General features: G+C 41.5%; 1 protein-coding gene across 1 annotated transcript in view; it reads right to left on the bottom strand.

Moving 5' to 3' along the window:
* LOC112227740 (receptor activity-modifying protein 3) overlaps window positions 1–20378 on the bottom strand; it is a 29917-nt gene that overhangs the window by 3498 nt on the left and 6041 nt on the right. The window contains exons 2-3 of the mRNA XM_024392584.2: window positions 6958–6987; window positions 6420–6582 (exon numbers count right to left, since the gene is read on the bottom strand). Of these exons, the coding sequence (XP_024248352.1) occupies window positions 6420–6582; window positions 6958–6987 (193 nt within the window). The remainder of the gene's footprint in view (window positions 1–6419; window positions 6583–6957; window positions 6988–20378) is intronic.

Raw genomic sequence — 20378 nt, 5'->3', positions numbered from 1 at the left:
AGCTTACCCATCATTAAAAGGACAAATACATTCTTATAAAAGCTGATTGTCTCTTGCTTAAAAATCCTTAAGAGTCTAAGCTGGGGGAAGGGGTTCTACTAAGCTAACATATGGAATTGTTTTAAAATGGTCATACCAAGGATCATTTTGCTATTTGATTTGGAATTTTAGGACCCCTTAAGGTATCAAAACTATAAACACATTTTTGGGGGGATGACACATTGAATTTGACCTTACTGCTATTAGCTCATAGAAACACATTTAATAACAGCTTCATACGTGGATAAACAGATAGTGAAAAAAATAATCTGAAGGAAGTTTGTTCTGAAGTGTCTGTCCTATGTATATATATACTTTTTTTATTTTAAATTACATGTATTTAACCCCTTATCTTAGGAACAAAACTATCTCCATCTTTGCTTCCATTCATTTTTTAAACTGGTACCTGGCTTCAGACTCTTCTTGTGAGGCTTGGGGGCGTCCCAGAGCAACACCATCATGTTTGTGAGAGTCTCATCTTTCCATAGAGGGGTCAAAATAGTTTGTAGGCTAAACCATTCGGACACTACAGACGTTTTCATGAGAAGACCAATTTTCAGGATGTCTCATGGTCTGACAAACACAGCTCTAGCTCTGCCACCTTTCAACTGCAGATGCGGAAGGGCGACATCAGTGGATGTGGTGGATTGAGACGCAGCCATGCAAAAAAAACAGATATATCTAGCTTAAACAGGTTTTGATGGGGATGTTTTTATTATGCTAATTAGATTTATGCGGGGGCACGGACATGAACTCTAGGTTAACAAGGGTACATTTTAGAAGAATGAAGTCATATTTATTTTTATTTGACCTTTATTTAACTAGGCAAGCTAGTTAAGAACAAATTCTTATTTACAATGATGGGCTACCCAGACAACGCTGGGCCAATTATGAGCCACCCTATGGGACTCCCAATGCCCTGCCGGATGTGATACAGCCTGGAATCAAACCAGGGTCTGTAGGGATGCCTTAGACCACTGCTCCCACTTGGGAGAAGTAGTGGTGCTGAGGGTGCTGCAGCACCCCCTGAAAAATGTGAATTAAAAAAGGATATACATATTTATATTTTTTTTATTACACAAAAGTTGTGCACTGGGCCTTTACTAGCCTTCTGTAGCATTGGCAAATTTGTTTTCAAAATCTGCTGTGCTTCAGATAAAGTAATAACTGGAAAAACAACATTATTTCCAGCAGCTGTACATTTGGTGCACGAGAAGAGCTGAGGCATATTTGAAATGTTTTCTCATTTGTATTTTCATGCAAGGAAAATTCAAAGCTTCCCAATTGCAAAACAAAACCAAACCACAATGCCAACATTACAGGTCAACTTCACTGCCAAACATTGCCTGCACAAATATTGTTCAGAAATGGCCACAAACAATACTTTCAAGGAAAAAATGTATTTCATGAAGCCTCATACTCTTTATAAGGTCCATAAAAATGCTTCAGAAATCATTCATCAGCAAACAACACACTAGGACCTTTTTATATAACAGTTTATGCTGGATAATATTGCTTATAAATCATTTGTGAAGTATCCATGTATTGCTTATGAAGACTCTATGAGTGTTCTAAAAAGGCTTTCTAAAGTGTTGATTATCCAATGGGATCCTGTTTTAAAGTGTTGATTATCCAATGGGATCCTGTTTTAAAGTGTTGATTATCCAATGGGATCCTGTTTTAAAGTGTTGATTATCCAATGGGATCCTGTTTTAAAGTGTTGATTATCCAATGGGATCCTGTTTTAAAGTGTTTTGAGTCCAGCTTGTCAGAAACATAACAAAAGATCATTATGTCTGATTGTGTAGTCAATGAGTCCATTAGGTTGTCAGAAGAAGCTATGCTGCAGAAAAATTCTGCAATGCTCTTAAAAAAAAATGTAATAAAGGATATGTACAGACAGGCATACTTGAGGGAGGAGAGGACATAAATCAAATCAAAGTTTATTGGTCACGTCCACAGGATACACGTTGTAAATGGTACAGTGAATTGCATAGACTTTACAACAAATTTATCAGTGTCATCCAAGATGGATTTTTGCTGGATTGTTTTGGATTATGGTTGTTGAGGTCATTTTTTTTCGACCCAAGAGACAGTGGCATAGCGCAGTTTTGCTGGATTTATGTAAACTCCATCAGACATCCTAAAAGGCATTTCCAACAAGTGTTTAAAGGCCTTGATTGTTTTTTTTATAACACTACATTATTCAAAAATGTAATACAAATCTCCAAAATTATTTTTGTTTTGTTTTAGACCACTATTAAATGGTCCAGGGCTAATTTTGTTAGAATTTTGGCAAGTTTTTCTAGATTTAGTACATGAAACAACATGTATAAAGCGAACATTATCCCTTAGGTCTAGCACAACAAATAATTCAATTGTTTAAGCATATGTTGCAGAACAGTGATTAAAATATTTTTGCCTCTAAAAATGTAATTGTAATACAAACATTTGTTAAAATATGGAAAATGATTCATTTGAAAATCCCAATAAAAACATAACCTTCTATCAGATCTTTCAGCACTCTGACGGAGTTGACGTTAGACAAAAATCTGACGGAGTTGATGTTTTGCGGAGTTGACAAAAATTGCATTTTACTTCTTCATTCAAGTGGTATTCACTAGCAATCCCAAGGGATCGACCTGGGACCTGGAGAAAAAAAACGGTTCCCTTCAAGTTGTGGTAAATGTATTTTATTTCCAACTCTCCTCTCCGTATGTCCTCTGTGACTGGTACTGTAATTACCAAATTTTCTGTTCTACTAAATTACACAGACAGTAAATTCACATTGCGTTTGCAAATGGCCATTTGTGGCCACTAACATGCACTGTTGACCTTGAAGGAGCATCTGTTAGTTAGAAAGCAGACCAAACCTGCTGATGATATTGTCCCTAGGCCTGCTGTTGATAATGTCACTGTGTTAATATTCATTAGCAGTGGACGGCACCGTGCCTGGCATTCAGTCTCTGCTGATGTTCTGCAGTTGGTCCATGCCTCCTCGGCTGTCCCATTCTCTTGACTGTGTACCCGTGGTGAGATTCAGATTTGCTCATTTGAATCAATATACAGATTTAGGATCTTAATTTGATCACCATGTTGTTGCAGGAAATGCAAAATTGTAGCGTATTCAAAAGTCAAAGTTTGTAATTTCCCCTTAAAAATAGCAGACTTGATATGCCCTAACCCCTACAAAAAAATGTCCATTAATTCTAATCCACACAATAATTCACATTTCCTGTTGCTGCAGGATAATGCTATGAGAAACTGGTCAAATGAAGATCTTACATGTGTAGATGGCCGTGCACTTCGGAGAGAGTTCCATCTAACTTACACCTCGCTGACATGGCCGCATGCTTTGTTTCTCTCAGCGCAGAACATCAACAAGGACCAAAGGTCCTTCACTTTCTCTCATTCTATTTCTTTCTCTCTCTCTAAACAGAGCGCCACAGATTCCCTGGGGATGTCCATTAGAACACATATGTCTCATGAATAACTTGTTAACAAGTACTGTAAATATCATTTTCAAGCTGGTGTGGTTTTTTTATACTTTGTTTTTATTGTAGGAACACAAAGAAATTAAAAATAAAGTCAAATAAAAGAACAACAAAAAAGATCTGGCAGTTACAGTGCACGTCATACCTTCATCATCATATCATCGTATTAGTTACATTGACATCTTTGAATTAGACCCTTTCCAATTACAAAACCCATTTTTCCCAGTATTCTTGACCTCTCTCCTGTTGAGTTCTTAAAGCAAAGTTCATACCATCCATGTGGTATATTTCTTCTACAATGTCTATCCATTGTGTCACTGTGGGAGGGTCTTTTTGTAGCCATTTCCTAGTGATAGCCCTTTTACTGGCTGCCAGTAGGACCTTCAAGCTGGTATGTTTGGGAACGGATGTCTTGAAAATAGAAAACTTAAGCAATGTCTTGACCATACGAGATACTGGACATAATATGAGGTATTGTACAAGGTACAGATGGGGAGGGAAGGGTTCATGGAAATGGCTGTTACACCCTGTAAAGATAATTTGTCTCTCACATAAACATCTGTCCAATTGGTAATAAAGAGGTACTTAGATGGAAGCTAAAGTAATAGTCAAAGTTTGGACACACCCACTCATTTCAGGGTTTTTCTTTATTTTTACTATGTTGTACATTGTAGAATAATAGTGAAGACAACAAAACTATGAAATAACACATATGGAATCATGGGGCGGCAGGGTAGCCTAGTGGTTGGAGCGTTGGGCTAGTAACCGGAAGGTTGCAAGCTCAAATCCCTGAGCTGACAAGGTACAAATCTGTCATTCTGCCCCTAAACAGGCAGTTAACCCACTGTTCCTAGGCAGTCATTGAAAATAAGAATTTGTTTTTAACTGACTTGCCTAGTTAAATAAAGGTTAAATAAAATTGTAAAAAATGTAATAACCAAAAAAGTGTTAAACAAATCTAAATATATTCTATATTTGAGATTCTTCAAAGTATCTGGGTCTTCATTTCCTGTGGCGGTCCTCATGAGAGCCATTTTCGTCATAGCGCTTGATGTTTCTTGCGACTGCAGTTTAAGAAACTTTCAAAGTTCTTGACATTTTTCAGATTGACTGACCTTCATATCTTAAAGTAATGATGGATTACTGTTTCTATTTCCTTATGTGAGCTGTTCTTGCCATAATATGGACTTTTACCAAATAGGGCTATCTTCTGTATACCACCCTTACCTTGTCACAACACATTAAGAATGAAATAAAGTCCACAAATTAACTTTTAACAAATCACACCTGTTAATTGAAATGCATGCCAGGTGACTACCTCATGAAGCTGGTTGAGAGAATGCCAAGAGTGTGCAAAGCTGTCATCAAGACAAAGGGTGGCTATCTTAAATATAGAATATAGGGAGGTGACCAAGAACCCGATGGTCACTCTCACAGAGCTCCATAGTTCCTCTGTGGGAATGGGAGAACCTTCCAGAAGGACAACCATCTCTGCAGCACTCCACCAATCTGGCCTTTATGGTAGAGTGGCCAGACGGAAGCCACTCCTCAGCAAAAGGCACATGACAGCCCACTTGGAGTTGCCAAAAGGCACCTAAAAGACTCTCAGACCATGAAAAACAATATTCTCTGGTCTGATGAAACCAAGATTGAACTATTTGGCCTGAATGCCAAGCGTCACGTCTGGAGGAAACCTGACACAGTGTTTCCCTACGGTGAAGCATGGTGGTGGCAGCATCATGTTGTGGGGAGGTTTTTCAGAGGCAGTGACTGGAAGACTAGTCAGGATCGAGGGAAAGATGAATGGAGGAAAGTACAGAGATCCTTGATGATAACCTGCTCTCTGGAGTGACATGAAAATAGCTGTAGAGCAACAGTTCCCATCCGACTTGACAGAGCTTGAGAGGATCTGCGGTGAAAAATGGGACAAACTCCCCAAATACAGGTGTGCCAAGCTTTTAGCGTCATACCCAAGAAGACTTGAGGCTGTAATCGCTGCCAAAGGTCGCTTCAAAAACGTTCTAAGTAAAGGGTCTGAATAGTTTCATTTTTGTATTTTTTTTAAATTACATTTGCAAAAATGTCTAAAAAACAGTTTTTGTTTTGTCATTATGGGGTATTGTGTGTAGATTGATGGGGGGGTCTAACAATTTCATCCATTTTAGAATAAGGCTGTAACATAACAAAATGTGGAAAAGGTCAGGGGGTCTGAATACTCTACAGGTGTATGAGTATGCCTGTGGATGTGTGTGTCCATGTGTGTGTTTATCTGTGTGTGTGGACGGTTGAAGCGTGTTAGAGAACCATACTGGGTTAGCCAGCAGGCACAGGTGCCACTCATTGGTGAGGGGAAAATTATCACTGGGCAGGCCCAGCCAGGCAAACAGCCCCCTGGATCTGCAATGCCAACTAGCATTTGGATGCCAATCGCCTGTTCATACACAAACAGCCAGATGCATGCATTCACACACAGAGTGGGCACTTTATTTTATTTTACTAGACTACCTACACTGCAATTCGGTATTCTTTGATTTATCCTACAGTAGGTTTCTTAAGTCAACTTTTTAAGTAGGAAAACTGTTCTGAGCTTCCCCAAGACATTGTACAATAATTATTGTGCTGAAATGATAATTTTAGTGGAAATATGTTTTATTTTGGCTTTAATATCCAAATCTTAGACTGCCTCCAAAAGCAAAAAGTTTACCAACAGATAGAGTGGGGCTACACATGTTTTTCTGGCTGGAACTAATCCCACCTTTCCCTTCTCACACACATTTATTCAGAAATTATACTGAGTGCCTTTAAGAACTGGATCAGTGAATTGATAGGACACTGGCTTGTTCTGCTAAGACTGAAAGGGCAAGAGACGGCAGGGGAGTCTTTTACCTGATGAAGTGTGTTAAGTTGCACCAGTTCTGGGGATCCACGTAAGCCATCTCTCGCTTGAAACCCTCTCCACACACCTCCATCTCCCACAGCAGCTGGGTCTCGTTGCACAGAGCCACACTAGGCCTTCGTGGTACAGACTCAACATTGATATTCTCGGTGGCTGCAGGACATAAAAAGGTCCAAAATACAGAAAGAAACATGACCATCAATGTTCCACAGTAACATTAGCGTCGTGTTCATTAGGTCAAGCAACAGAAGAAGTTCTACAACTGAAAATGAAAATTAGTGTCCAGATAGTCCCTCTCTGTTTTAGTCAGTTTTCTTTTCATTGCCTCATGAACACAACCCAGAAGTGAATATACTTCTGGCACCGGGTTTGTCAGAAGTCAGGAAATCTGAATTTTGTCAATTTTGACTATTATTGTTATCACAGGGTTAAAATGACTTATAAAAACATAAAAAGTACAGCATTTGTAAGCTGTGTTCCACAGTGTTTCATGTCTTCAGAAGGAGGATGTAAGCAAACCTTGCTTACCTGACAATCCTCTTGTCATCCAAGAGTTCACTGTCAAAGACAAAATCACACAGAGACTTGAAACAGTGTTAGTAGTCATGACAACAATCTCATTGAAGCATGACCTTTTGGTACCAACATTAAAGATGCAATATGCAGAAATAACTGCATATTGCTGCCATTTCCTAGTTTCTAAAATTCTAATTGTTTGCCTAATTTAAAATTGTGACAAAACAAGCAATGTATAGTGTAGAGAACCATTGTACCATCTAAATCACTCTGAAATATATTTTAAAATGACCCAAAATATTGTATTATCAGCTGTTTGAAGCTAGTGTGCAAAACCGAAAGTAAAAGACGCAAAAACAAAACTTAAGAATGGGAAACATAGAAAAAGTGCAAATAGAACAGATGTACTGCTTCTTAAACTTTGCTTTCAATGAAAATGACAGATCTAGAACACAATTTTCTATGTGAATTTGGTCGGGTCGCCAAAAATGCTACATATTGCAGTTTTAAACGTTGTTGTCAAAACACAACTGAAACATATAACATATAACATAAAACTGACAATTCTGACCAGCTGGCCCTTACCTTTCCCATTCTAAACACATTCTGGCTGACAAAAAAATAAAGAAACATGAATCCACAGTTTAGGAAACAGTTGTGTGAGAATCGTTAATTGAGTAAATGATGGCGAGAAGAACAAATTCGTTAAAGAGTTTTCTGGAATAGTGCCAAGCTGTCTGATGTCGGATGTTGTTGCTGCTGCTGCTGTTGTCATGCACAAGCGCACACTAAATTCAGGGGGGAGGACCATGACTGCATGGCCATGCACGACTCCAACACTATCATCAAGTTTGCAGATGACACCACAGTGGTAGGCCTGATCACCAACAGCGATGAGACAGCCTATAGGGAGGCCAGAGACCTGGTCATGTGGTGCCAGGACAACAACCTCTCCCTCAACGTGATCAAGACAAAGGAGATGTTCGTGGACAACAGAAAAAGAAGGACCGAGCACGCCCACATTCTCATCGATGGGGCTGTAGTGGAACAGGTTGAGAGCTTCAAGTTCCTTGATGTCCACATCACCAACAAACTATCATGGTCCAAACACACCAAGACAGTCGTGAAGAGGGCACGACAAAGCCTATTCCCCCTCAGGAGACTGAAAAGATTTGGCATGGGTCCTCAGATCCTCAAAAGGTTCTAGCTGCACCATCGAGAGCATCCTGGCTGGTTGCATCACTGCCTGGTATGGCAACTGGTCGGCCTCTGACCACAAGGCACTACAAAGGGTACTGTGTACGTCCCAGTACATCACTGGGGCCAAGCTTCCTGCCATCCAGGACCTCTATACCTAGTCATAGACTGTTCTGTCTGCTACCACACGGCAAGCGGTACCGGAGCGCCAAGTCTAGGTCCAAACGGCTTCTTAACAGCTTCTACCCCCAAGCCATAAGACTCCTGAACAGCAAATCAAAGGGCTACCCAGACCCCTCTTTTACGCTGCTGCTACTCTCTGTTTTTAATCTATGCATAGTACCTACATGTACATATCACCTCAATTACCTCAACTAACTGGGTGACCCCGCACATTGACTCTGTACCGGTACCCCCTGTATATAGCCTCCCTTGTTATTTTAATGCTGCTGTTTAATTATTTGTTACTTTTATATTACATTTTTTACTTATCTATTTTTTACTTAACACATTAAAAAAAATTCTCAACTTCTTAAAGCATTGTTGGTTAAGGGCTTGTAAGTAAGAATTTCACTGTATCAAATCAAATCAAATCAAATTTTATTTGTCACATACACATGGTTAGCAGATGTTAATGCGAGTGTAGCGAAATGCTTGTGCTTCTAGTTCCGACAATGCAGTAATAACGAGCAAGTAATCTAACTAACAATTCCAAAAAAAAAACTACAGTCATACACAGTGTAAGGGGATAAAGAATATGTACATAAGGATATATGAATGAGTGATGGTACAGAGCAGCATAGGCAAGATACAGTAGATGATATCGAGTACAGTATATACATATGAGATAAGTATGTAAACCAAGTGGCATAGTTAAAGTGGCTAGTGATACATGTATTACATAAGGATGCAGTCGATGATATAGAGTACAGTATCAACGTATGCATATGAGATGAACAATGTAGGGTAAGTAACATTATATAAGGTAGCATTGTTTAAAGTGGCTAGTGATATATTTACATCATTTCCCATCGATTCCCATGATTAAAGTGGCTGGAGTAGAGTCAGTGTCATTGACAGTGTGTTGGCAGTAGCCACTCAATGTTAGTGGTGGCTGTTTAACAGTCTGATGGCCTTGAGATAGAAGCTGTTTTTCAGTCTCTCGGTCCCAGCTTTGATGCACCTGTACTGACCTCGCCTTCTGGATGGCAGCGGGGTGAACAGGCAGTGGCTCGGTGGTTGATGTCCTTGATGATCTTTATGGCCTTCCTGTAGCATCGGGTGGTGTAGGTGTCCTGGAGGGCAGGTAGTTTGCCCCCGGTGATGCGTTGTGCAGACCTCACTACCCTCTGGAGAGCCTTACGGTTGAGGGCGGTGCAGTTGCCATACCAGGCGGTGATACAGCTCGCCAGGATGCTCTCGATTGTGCATCTGTAGAAGTTTGTGAGTGCTTTTGGTGACAAGCCGAATTTCTTCAGCCTCCTGAGGTTGAAGAGGCGCTGCTGCGCCTTCCTCACGATGCTGTCTGTGTGAGTGGACCAATTCAGTTTGTCTGTGATGTGTATGCCGAGGAACTTAAAACTTGCTACCCTCTCCACTACTGTTCCATCGATGTGGATAGGGGGTGTTCCCTCTGCTGTTTCCTGAAGTCCACAATCATCTCCTTAGTTTTGTTGACGTTGAGTGTGAGGTTGTTTTCCTGACACCACACTCCGAGGGCCCTCACCTCCTCCCTGTAGGCCGTCTCGTCGTTGTTGGTAATCAAGCCTACCACTGTTGTATCGTCCGCAAACTTGATGATTGAGTTGGAGGCGTGCATGGCCACGCAGTCGTGGGTGAACAGGGAGTACAGGAGAGGGCTCAGAACGCACCCTTGTGGGGCCCCAGTGTTGAGGATCAGCGGGGAGGAGATGTTGTTGCCTACCCTCACCACCTGGGGCGGCCCGTCAGGAAGTCCAGTACCCAGTTGCACAGGGCGGGGTCGAGACCCAGGGTCTCGAGCTTGATGACGAGCTTGGAGGGTACTATGGTGTTGAATGCCGAGCTGTAGTCGATGAACAGCATTCTCACATAGGTATTCCTCTTGTCCAGATGGGTTAGGGCAGTGTGCAGTGTGGTTGAGATTGCATCGTCTGTGGACCTATTTGGGCGGTAAGCAAATTGGAGTGGGTCAAGGGTGTCAGGTAGGGTGGAGGTGATATGGTCCTTGACTAGTCTCTCAAAGCACTTCATGATGATGGATGTGAGTGCTACGGGCGGTAGTCGTTTAGCTCAGTTACCTTAGCTTTCTTGGGAACAGGAACAATGGTGGCCCTCTTGAAGCATGTGGGAACAGCAGACTGGTATAGGGATTGATTGAATATGTCCGTAAACACACCGGCCAGCTGGTCTGCGCATGCTCTGAGGGTGCGGCTGGGGATGCCGTCTGGGCCTGCAGCCTTGCAAGGGTTAACACGTTTAAATGTCTTACTCACTTCGGCTGCAGTGAAGGAGAGACCGCATGTTTCAGTTGCAGGCCGTGTCAGTGGCACTGTATTGTCCTCAAAGCGGGCAAAAAGTTATTTAGTCTGCCTGGGAGCAAGACATCCTGGTCCGTGACTGGGCTGGGTTTCTTCCTGTAGTCCGTGATTGACTGTAGACCCTGCCACATACCTCTTGTGTCTGAGCCGTTGAATTGAGATTCTACTTTGTCTCTGTACTGGCGCTTAGCTTGTTTGATAGCCTTGCGGAGGGAATAGCTGCACTGTTTGTATTCAGCCATGTTACCAGACACCTTGCCCTGATTAAAAGCAGTGGTTCGTGCCTTCAGTTTCACACGAATGCTGCCATCAATCCACGGTTTCTGGTTAGGGAATGTTTTAATCGTTGCTATGGGAACGACATCTTCAACGCATGTTCTAATGAACTCGCACACCGTATCAGCGTATTCGTCAATGTTGTTGTCTGACGCAATACGAAACATCTCCCAGTCCACGTGATGGAAGCAGTCTTGGAGTGTGGAGTCAGCTTGGTCGGACCAGCGTTGGACAGACCTCAGCGTGGGAGCTTCTTGTTTTAGTTTCTGTCTGTAGGCAGGGATCAACAAAATGGAGTCGTGGTCAGCTTTTCCGAAAGGGGGCGGGGCAGGGCCTTATATGCGTCGCGGAAGTTAGAGTAACAATGATCCAGGGTCTTTCCACCCCTGGTTGCGCAATCGATATGCTGATAAAAGGTCTACCCCTGTTGTATTCGGCGCATGTGACAAATAACATTTGATTTGATTTGATTTGGAAGACAGCATTCATATAATGTTGAAGCTGAGGAGATGGCTATAGCTAGTATCCCTTTGCACACTATCGTGCTGACCTGAACCAAACCATGCAACAAAGGTGGATGTGTAAACAGGCTTGTTTTGTTGGTTTGTTTCTGCTTGGATCGGCTCAGTAGTGTGAAAAGCCCTTAACTGTGTGCTGCGGTGGCTGTCTGTGGCAGTATCTCAGATAGAGTTCAGTGACAAGGGAAGGATAAAGAAATGGTGACTGGCACTGCTCAGAGCTCCTTTCTGTCTCTTAGGACACCTGTCGTCCTCTCGGCTGAACCTGTGCCCCCACCCCGATGGGGCTCTCTCTGATGAATATTTACTCCATCAAGAGTCCACCCCCTGCCATGATTACTAATACAGCAATGTCACATCTGACTCTCAGCGTATGGATAGGAGGTAGACATTTTCTCAGAGCTTTTGATACAGTGTTTGTCAAACCTCTCCTTGTGGAGCCCCATATGTTTCACAATGTTGTTGTTGCCCTGAACTATCAGACCTGACTATCTGACCTGACTATCAGACCTGACTACCACACCTGACTAGAACACCTGACTACCACATCTGACTAGAACACCTGACTACCACACCTGACTACCACACATGGCTACCACACCTGGCTACCACACCTGACTACCACACCTGATCAGAACACCTGACTAGAACACCTGATTAGAACACCTGACTAGAACACCTGACTACAACACCTGGCTAAAACACCCGATTAGAACACCTGACTACAACACCTGACTAGAACACCTGATTAGAACACCTGACTAGAACACCTGATTAGAACACCTGACTAGAACACCTGACAAGCACACCGGACTTCCACACCTAATTAGACTAGACTAAGGGCTTGATGATTAGCTGACAAGTTCAATTAGGTGTGCTTGTTTGACAGAGTGGAAATTGACAACCCCTCTGCACCGTAACACAACATAATCCAGAAGCACCTTCTGGTTGTCGGGAGATGGTACTTGTAGCTCTCAGGAAGACCGTAGCGGTGCTCGGTTTTCAAATTCATAAAACGGGGATCCCAGAGGAGAGGATTGAGAAACGCTGCTTAGAGTGCATACACTACCACAGCATAGGACAGAGAGGGAGGAGAGGGTTGAGAAACGCTGCTTAGAGTGCATACACTACCACAGCACAGGATAGAGAGGGAGGAGAGGGTTGAGAAACACTGCTTAGAGTGCATACACTACCACAGCACAGGATAGAGAGGGAGGAGAGGGTTGAGAAACACTGCTTAGAGTGCATACACTACCACAGCATAGGATAGAGAGGGAGGAGAGGGTTGAGAAACACTGCTTAGAGTGCATACACTACCACAGCACAGGATAGAGAGGGAGGAGAGGGTTGAGAAACACTGCTTAGAGTGCATACACTACCACAGCATAGGACAGAGATGGAGGAGAGGGTTGAGAAACACTGCTTAGAGTGCATACACTACCACAGCATAGGACAGAGAGGGAGGAGAGGCGATATGGTTCAGCGAGAAACCTCCAATCCGACCTCATGCCATGTCGGTTGTTTGGCACTGGCACTGCCAAGTGTGGGACACACACATAATCAATCTTCTATCCCCCTCTCTGACCCAGCTGCATGTTACTCCCTCAATGAGTCTGTGCAGCAATCCTGTTACGTTGGAATTTGAAGCCTATTTTGCACCTCTTCAAAACCAGAGCATCACTGAATAGAGAATACACACGAGCACACACACACACACACACTCTCTCTCTCTCTCTCTCTCTCTCTCTCACAAACACATTCGTTAAGTTTTCACCTCGATTGCTCTTTGTCTCACTCTCCCCACATTTTCTTACTATGTTCCTTGTTTTTTCCTTCAAGTACCAGTTTTATGCCCAAATTCAATCAATCACAGATAGGTAAACCACACTGCGGAATCACTCAGAATGTCTATGACGTATCAAAGATGCTGATCACATTAAAACGGATATTGGATATTGACTCGAAACCACAAATACAGTGTAAGCATTCTGAGTGAACCCACAGTTGTTTTTACTTGCTCTGTGATTACAAAAACTATGCTGTTTAGTTCAGTCTCACCCGGGGGATAACTACTCTAAATTTAGCTATTTCCTCCCGCAGGATATGTGTTCAAAGCAGAGGGCTCTGTGATCGCTACATGTGATAAGTTCTAACGGTATCGGGGCATGACACAAATACAGAGTCGTCACAATGAGTGTTTTCACAAATCAATCCCCCCCCCTCTCCTGACAAACCTTCAATACTATGTACATCCCAAACACAAAGGCATTTAGCTTCCCTTATACCCACACAGTGTTCCCCCACAATTGTATGGGTGGCTCAAGGCTCACTTTCTCCCCAGCTGAAAGAGTTTGGCTATTATGGGTTTCAATTGACAGTTTTAGTTTCTAGCGGGTCTGGAAATTGCTATGGGGGCCTTTGCATCTCGTATGAAAAGTCTGGTAGGGAAACACAAATAACACACAGATAACAAACTGAAACTGATAACAAACTGATAACACACTGATATCACACTGAAACTAATAACACACTGAAACGGATAACAAACTGATAACTAACTGATAACACACTGATAACAAACTGAAACGGATAACACACTGATGGCAAACTGATAAACTGATAACACACTGATAACAAACTGATAACACACTGATAACACACTGATAACAAACTGAAACTGATAACACACTGATAACAAACTGAAACTGATAACACACTGATAACACACTGAAACTGATAACAAACTGATGACAAACTGATAACAAACTGAAACTGATAACACACTGATAACAAACCGAAACTGATAACACACTGATAACAAACTGATAACACACTGATAACAAACTGATAACACACTGATAACAAACTGAAACTGATAACAAACTGAAACTGATAACACACTGATAACACACTGATAACAAACTGAAACTGATAACAAACTGATGACAAACTGATGACAAACTGATAACACACTGATAACACAATGATGACAAACTGATAACACACTGATAACAAACTGAAACTCATAACACACTGATGACAAACTGATAACACACGAATAACAAACTGATAACACACGAATAACAAACTGATAACAAACTGATAACACACTGATAACAAACTGATAACACACTGATAACAAACTGATAACAAACTGATAACACACGAATAACAAACTGATAACAAACTGATAACACACTGATAACAAACTGATAACACAATGATGACAAACTGATAACACACTGATAACACAATAGAAAATGACTGAAGTAAAAATGAAAGTCACCCAGTAAAACCCTACTTGAGTAAAAGTCTAAAAGTATTTGGTTTTAAATATACTTAAGTATAAAAAGTAAGTGTAATTGCTCAAATAGACTAAAGTATCAAAAGTAAAAGTAGAAGTAGAAATCACTTCAAATTCCTTATATTAAGCAAACCAGACGGCACCATTTTCTTGTTTTTTCAATTTACGGATGGGCACGCTCCAACCCTCAGACATAATTGACAAACAAAATGTGTTTAGTGAGTATGCGAGATCAGCGGCAGTAGGGATGACCAGGGATGTTCTCTTGATAAGTGTGAATTAGACCATTTTCCTGACCTGCTAAGCATTCAAAATGTAACAAGTACTTTGGGGTGTCAGGGAAAATGTACAGAGTAAAAGTACATCGTTTTCTTTAGGAATGTAGTGAAGAAAAAGTATAAAGTTGTCAAAAATATAAATAGCAAAGTAAAGTACAGATACCCAAAACAACAACTTAAGTAGTACTTTCAAGTATTTCTACTTAAGTACTTTACATCACTGCTGATAACACACTGAAACTGATTACACACTGATAACACACTAAAAACAAACTGATAACACATTGATAACACACTCAATGTCATGGAAAGCACTGTATCTGTAGAGGTTAATAAGGAAGAGGAAGGTATTTCACTCTTTCCCTCCTGTGTCACACTTCAGCGATGGTTTTGCAAACATAGGCAAGGACCAAAATAACATCCAACAGTCAATCCAGCATGAGGTAGCTCTGAGCACACACCATGAATATGAAATCGCTCTGGTAAACCAAGCGGGCCAAGGCGACAACACACCGCTGAGCTGCCTGCATAACCATTTGATAGTGTCAGAGCACAGCCTTCCCTGAGGTAGATAGCGGATGCTGGGGAATGCCAAACCCCTGCCACGATCAGTTTAAATGCAGCTTTGACTGTCACACTGGGTACACTGAATAGTTGACGGGTGTTCTTGTGGAAAGTAGAAAAAAATAATTTTCTTACTTTTATTTAACTATGCAAGTCAGTTAAGAACAAATTCTTATTTACAATGATGTCCTAGGAACAGTGGGTTAACTGCCTTGTTCAGGGGCAGAACAACTGATTTTTACCTTGTCAGCTCGGGGATTCGATCTAGCAACCTTTCGGTTACTAGTCCAACGCTCTAACCACTAGACTACCTGTCGCCTCTCTTATGGTGCCACTTTAAAAGAACAAGTTATAACTTCTTTATAGAGCATTCATAAGCACTCAATAGATACACAAATGATTAGAACAAGTAATACTACATAAAGGGTGATATAAAAGGTCCTTACGTCTGGTGCTTTGCCAAATGTGGCATAACCCTTTTGCCACGTTGTACTGCATAGCTATAGAATCTCATATCTGCTTATGAATGATGTCTGAAACATCTATATAGGACTTATAAAGGGTTTATGAAGGCTTCATTAAGCCCTATTAAGTTCACTTCTGTTTACAGTTGGATCACTAGTTTTATGACCTGAAGAATGCATATGTGAGTTGAGGCTATCGTCCATTGCATGAGTTTGACAAAGACAGCGTGGTGTCTGTCTGCTGCTGCTTTGGGTGCCTTCATTTTTACTACAGCCTTGTTCCCTCTCACTTGGCAATAGGATGACAGGGTTTATGAGAAGCAGCAACTAGAAATCTAAAGTCTCACATTAACCAATGAGGTGTCTCTTGAGTAATATTCCTGGTTTACATTTGTACAGCAGTGAGTCAAAGGGCCAAATCCATCCATTAAATAGAGAAATTAAAACACAGCTTTTATAAGACTGGAGCTAGTACACCCTTGTCAGTCTCCCTTCCACACTACAAGGATATCATTCAGAAAGCTGAGAAATTCACTTGCATCCTGACTCGAAAATAAACATTCTTCTGGAGCCTAAAAACAAAAAACAAAAAGAAAATGCTGTTTCAAATTGAAGAGACAGTATTTGAATTAGTCGCTTCCTAGCAACCACATAATCCATTTTGTATAAGTCTATTAGGGAAGCTATAGAACCAACATGCTAGGTTCTGAAAATAAAAATAGAAGCATATCATTGTGACAAGTGCAGGGCCATCAAGCATAACACTTCTCATTGGGTTTTATCTTCATATGGGAACAATGCTGTGACTGTCAACACCTCCCCGCATGCCCCCACCTCACCCCTCTATATGCCTGATATAGTCTTGTGGTTGAAAAAATTAAGAACTTGTCGGTAGAGAATGTTGACTGAAGCATGAAATACAAAGATACAAAATGGCTTCACCTTGTAGAGTTGCCATGATCCTGAATTGCCAACTTGTCTGTCGTATAAACATTCTATACACAGAAATACACTTTACGCTGAGTGTGATGGAGTAGGGTGAAAATGCAGCTACTGCAAAAATGGAGTATGTAGCGGGGCTAATGTAGACAGTAAACAAGATACACTATATATTCAAAAGCATGTGGACAACCCTTCAAATTAGTGGATTTGGCTATTTTAGCCACACCCGTTGCTGATAGGCGTATAAAATTGAGCACACAGCCATGAAATCTCAGTAGACAAACATTGGCAGTCGAATGGCCTTACTGAAGAGCTCAATGACTTTCAACGTGGCACCGTCATAGGATGCCACCTTTCCAACAAGTAATTTTGTCAAATTTCTGCCCTGCTGGAGCTGCCCCGGTCAACTGTAAGTGCTGTTATTGTGAAGTGGAAATGTCTAGGAGCAACAACGGCTCAGCTGCGAAGTGGTAGGCCACACAAGCTCACAGAACGGGACCGGCAAGTACTGAAGCATGTGGGGCCTAAAAATCATCTGTCCTCGGTTGCAACACTTACACCCAAGGTCCAAACTGCCTCTGGAAGCAATGTCAGCATAAGGACTGTTCGTCGGGAGCTTCATGAAATGGGTTTCCATGGTGAAACAGCCGCACACAAGCCTATGATCACCATGAGCAATGCGAAGCGTTGGCTGGAGTGGTGTAAAGCTCGCCGCCATTGGACTCTGGAGCAGTGGAAACCTGTTCTCTGGAGTGATGAATCACGCTTCACCATCTGGCAGTCCAGTGGACAAATCTGGGTTTGGCGGATGCCAGGAGAACGCTACCTGCCCCAATGCATAGTGCCAACTGTACAGTTTGGTGGAGGAGGAATAATGGTCTGGGGTTGTTTTCCATGGTTCAGGCTAGACCCCGTTGTTCCAGTGAAGGGAAATCTTAATGCTACAGCATACAATGACATTCTAGACAATTTTGTGCTTCCAACTTTGTGGTAACAGTTTAGGGAAGGCCCTTACCTGTTTCGGCATGGCTGGTCCTTTCCTGTTCCAGGGGTGTAACATATCGTCAGTATGATATGTCCCACTACATCAGTGGTGTCAAACTAATTTTGCCCCGAGGGCCGCATTCGGTCTTCAATGAGGTCAGAGGGCCGCATTGAACCTTTTTATGTTTCCTTACCATCAAAATTGGCAAGACATAGTCCTGTATCCACTGTATGGCTTTCATTGCTAAGAATATTAGCGAGCCGGACACAGTGAAGAATGTAGGTCCATTCTCATTTCTACACAGTTTCCATTTGGTTTTAGTCATTTTAAAGTATATCGAGCTAATTTTTTAAAGATGATTATTTCATAAAGATTTTTGTTTTCACTCAAACTATCCACGGGCCATATGTTTGACACCCCTGCTCTATATCCTTCTTGATAGATTCCTTGTAATTAGCCAGGAACTCTTAATGGGAGAAATTTCTCGGAGACCATATCCAGGCTTAATTAAAAGTGCTAATTTCTCAGATGTGATACTAATCTCCCAGTAATTTCCTTGAGGCTGCTAGAGGTTAACACAGGGCCAGACACCGAATGTAATCAGAAAATAACCAGTCTGTACTCTGTTCGATAGCAGTTTAAGGTCATCTATCTGCAGGTGTCAAGACGTCATGCTTCGCAGGGGCACTGGAGTCCACTTCACAAATGGAGCGAGGAGACTTACTCAGCCTCTCAAGTATAGCCTCAGCTGTCAAAAAAGGACAACGCTAGAGCTCTCTGTTCCCTTGGCATTATGGCTGTCTCTTTGCAGAGAGCAAGGCTCTTCGGCTCAATCTAAACTCACTGTATGCTTCTGTTGATGCTAAACATCATCAGTGCTAATGTTGACCTATGGCGTTTCTATTAATTTCAAGTTGAGGTGGTCCTTTGAAGTTGCTCGAGCTCTGCGGCTGCTAACTTGAAACAAACAGTTCAGCAGAGACAAAAATATCAATGAAGGCAAATGATCTGCTGGGATGCATGGGGAGGTGTTATATAGTGAGAGACAGAGACAGATTGAGAGGAGGGGGGGGTGTTGGACTTGTCAAGTCCATGATGCAGTTCTAATCAAGTACATGGTTCCTATCATACATTGCATTGCATCTTACTTTACATTCAAACCACTCTTATGGTCTGAGGTAATTTGCAATTCCTCAATGAATAAATGATGTCATAGAATGAGCTCCGCTTCAAATGAGATCATATTTGAGTACAGGTTGTCTGGGTGCAAAAAATACAGAGCAAAAATGGCGAGGATAAAGGTACCACTGTCACTTGTTTAACAAACCGGGACGTTTATCGATTCATTTTGGTTGATAATATTGACATTTCGGTCCTCGAAGACTTCATCAAAAATATAGAAGCCATTAGTGCAGGTAACTGAAACAGTCTGCTCTCAAATTTGCTATTGTCCAAATTGCTGTCATTAACTGTGATTTTAATACATTGACTCTCACCACAGGCGCAGAAACTAGCATGCACCCTGTGTCACAGCAACAATGGGAGGATGTAGTTGTGATACTAACTTCGACTGGCCAAGGTTCCCCAATGTCATTCTACAATCTATTTGAAGCGTGTCTGTCACTCATTGAAGTACACACCTCTTCCTGCTAAGGTTGTGCTCTAAAGGTTAAAAAGGCTGTAATTTAGTGCTGGCCATGTTGGGATAGAGAGAGAAACTATCTATGTGGACTAGGGTTGATATCTCTTGCAATTCATTCTCAATCATTAGATGAAAATTGGGGGGGATTTGTTGAAAAACAAATAAATTACAATAAGCAGATGGCATCAATCCAGATTAAATGTTTTAAAACTGTACTATAGCTATTGCAATACATTTTACTTCTGTTATGTGGCCAACTTTGCATTCTTACTAAGCCAAATACTATACCAACACATAACTCAAATATCCTATTGACATTTTTTATGCATAATTTACTCACAAGTTAGACTTATGCTCCCATACAGCCCAATAGAAGCAGTCAATGGACTTAAATCCTGTTCCATGCCTAAAGTCACATAGTGTCTAAAGTCACATACTTTAAATGCACATTTTTCATTGTCACACTTTTGTGTTGAGAGCAGTAATGGTATAAAAGAATGATAAGCTACCAGAGTAGTGTAGCAATGTTCCCAGACCTGTCTTATTTATTTATTTGTACTTGGGAGAATTGGAGGGCTGGATTCCGTCATTTCAGCTTTGCAAGAGAACGTTGAAATTACCTCTGCTGTGATTTTAAAATTGTGCTGGTTATTTGCCACATAACTAGATTTACAACAAACTGGTCTCTGTTAAGACAAGGCAAAGATGTATTTTTCATAACGACATCAAGATGTCATAGGAAAT

Source organism: Oncorhynchus tshawytscha, linkage group LG29, assembly GCF_018296145.1.
Source record: "Oncorhynchus tshawytscha isolate Ot180627B linkage group LG29, Otsh_v2.0, whole genome shotgun sequence".
In the NCBI taxonomy this organism is placed as follows: Eukaryota; Metazoa; Chordata; class Actinopteri; order Salmoniformes; family Salmonidae; genus Oncorhynchus; species Oncorhynchus tshawytscha.
Note: the sequence above shows the minus strand (reverse complement) of the source record. Positions and strands in the feature narration are given on the sequence as shown.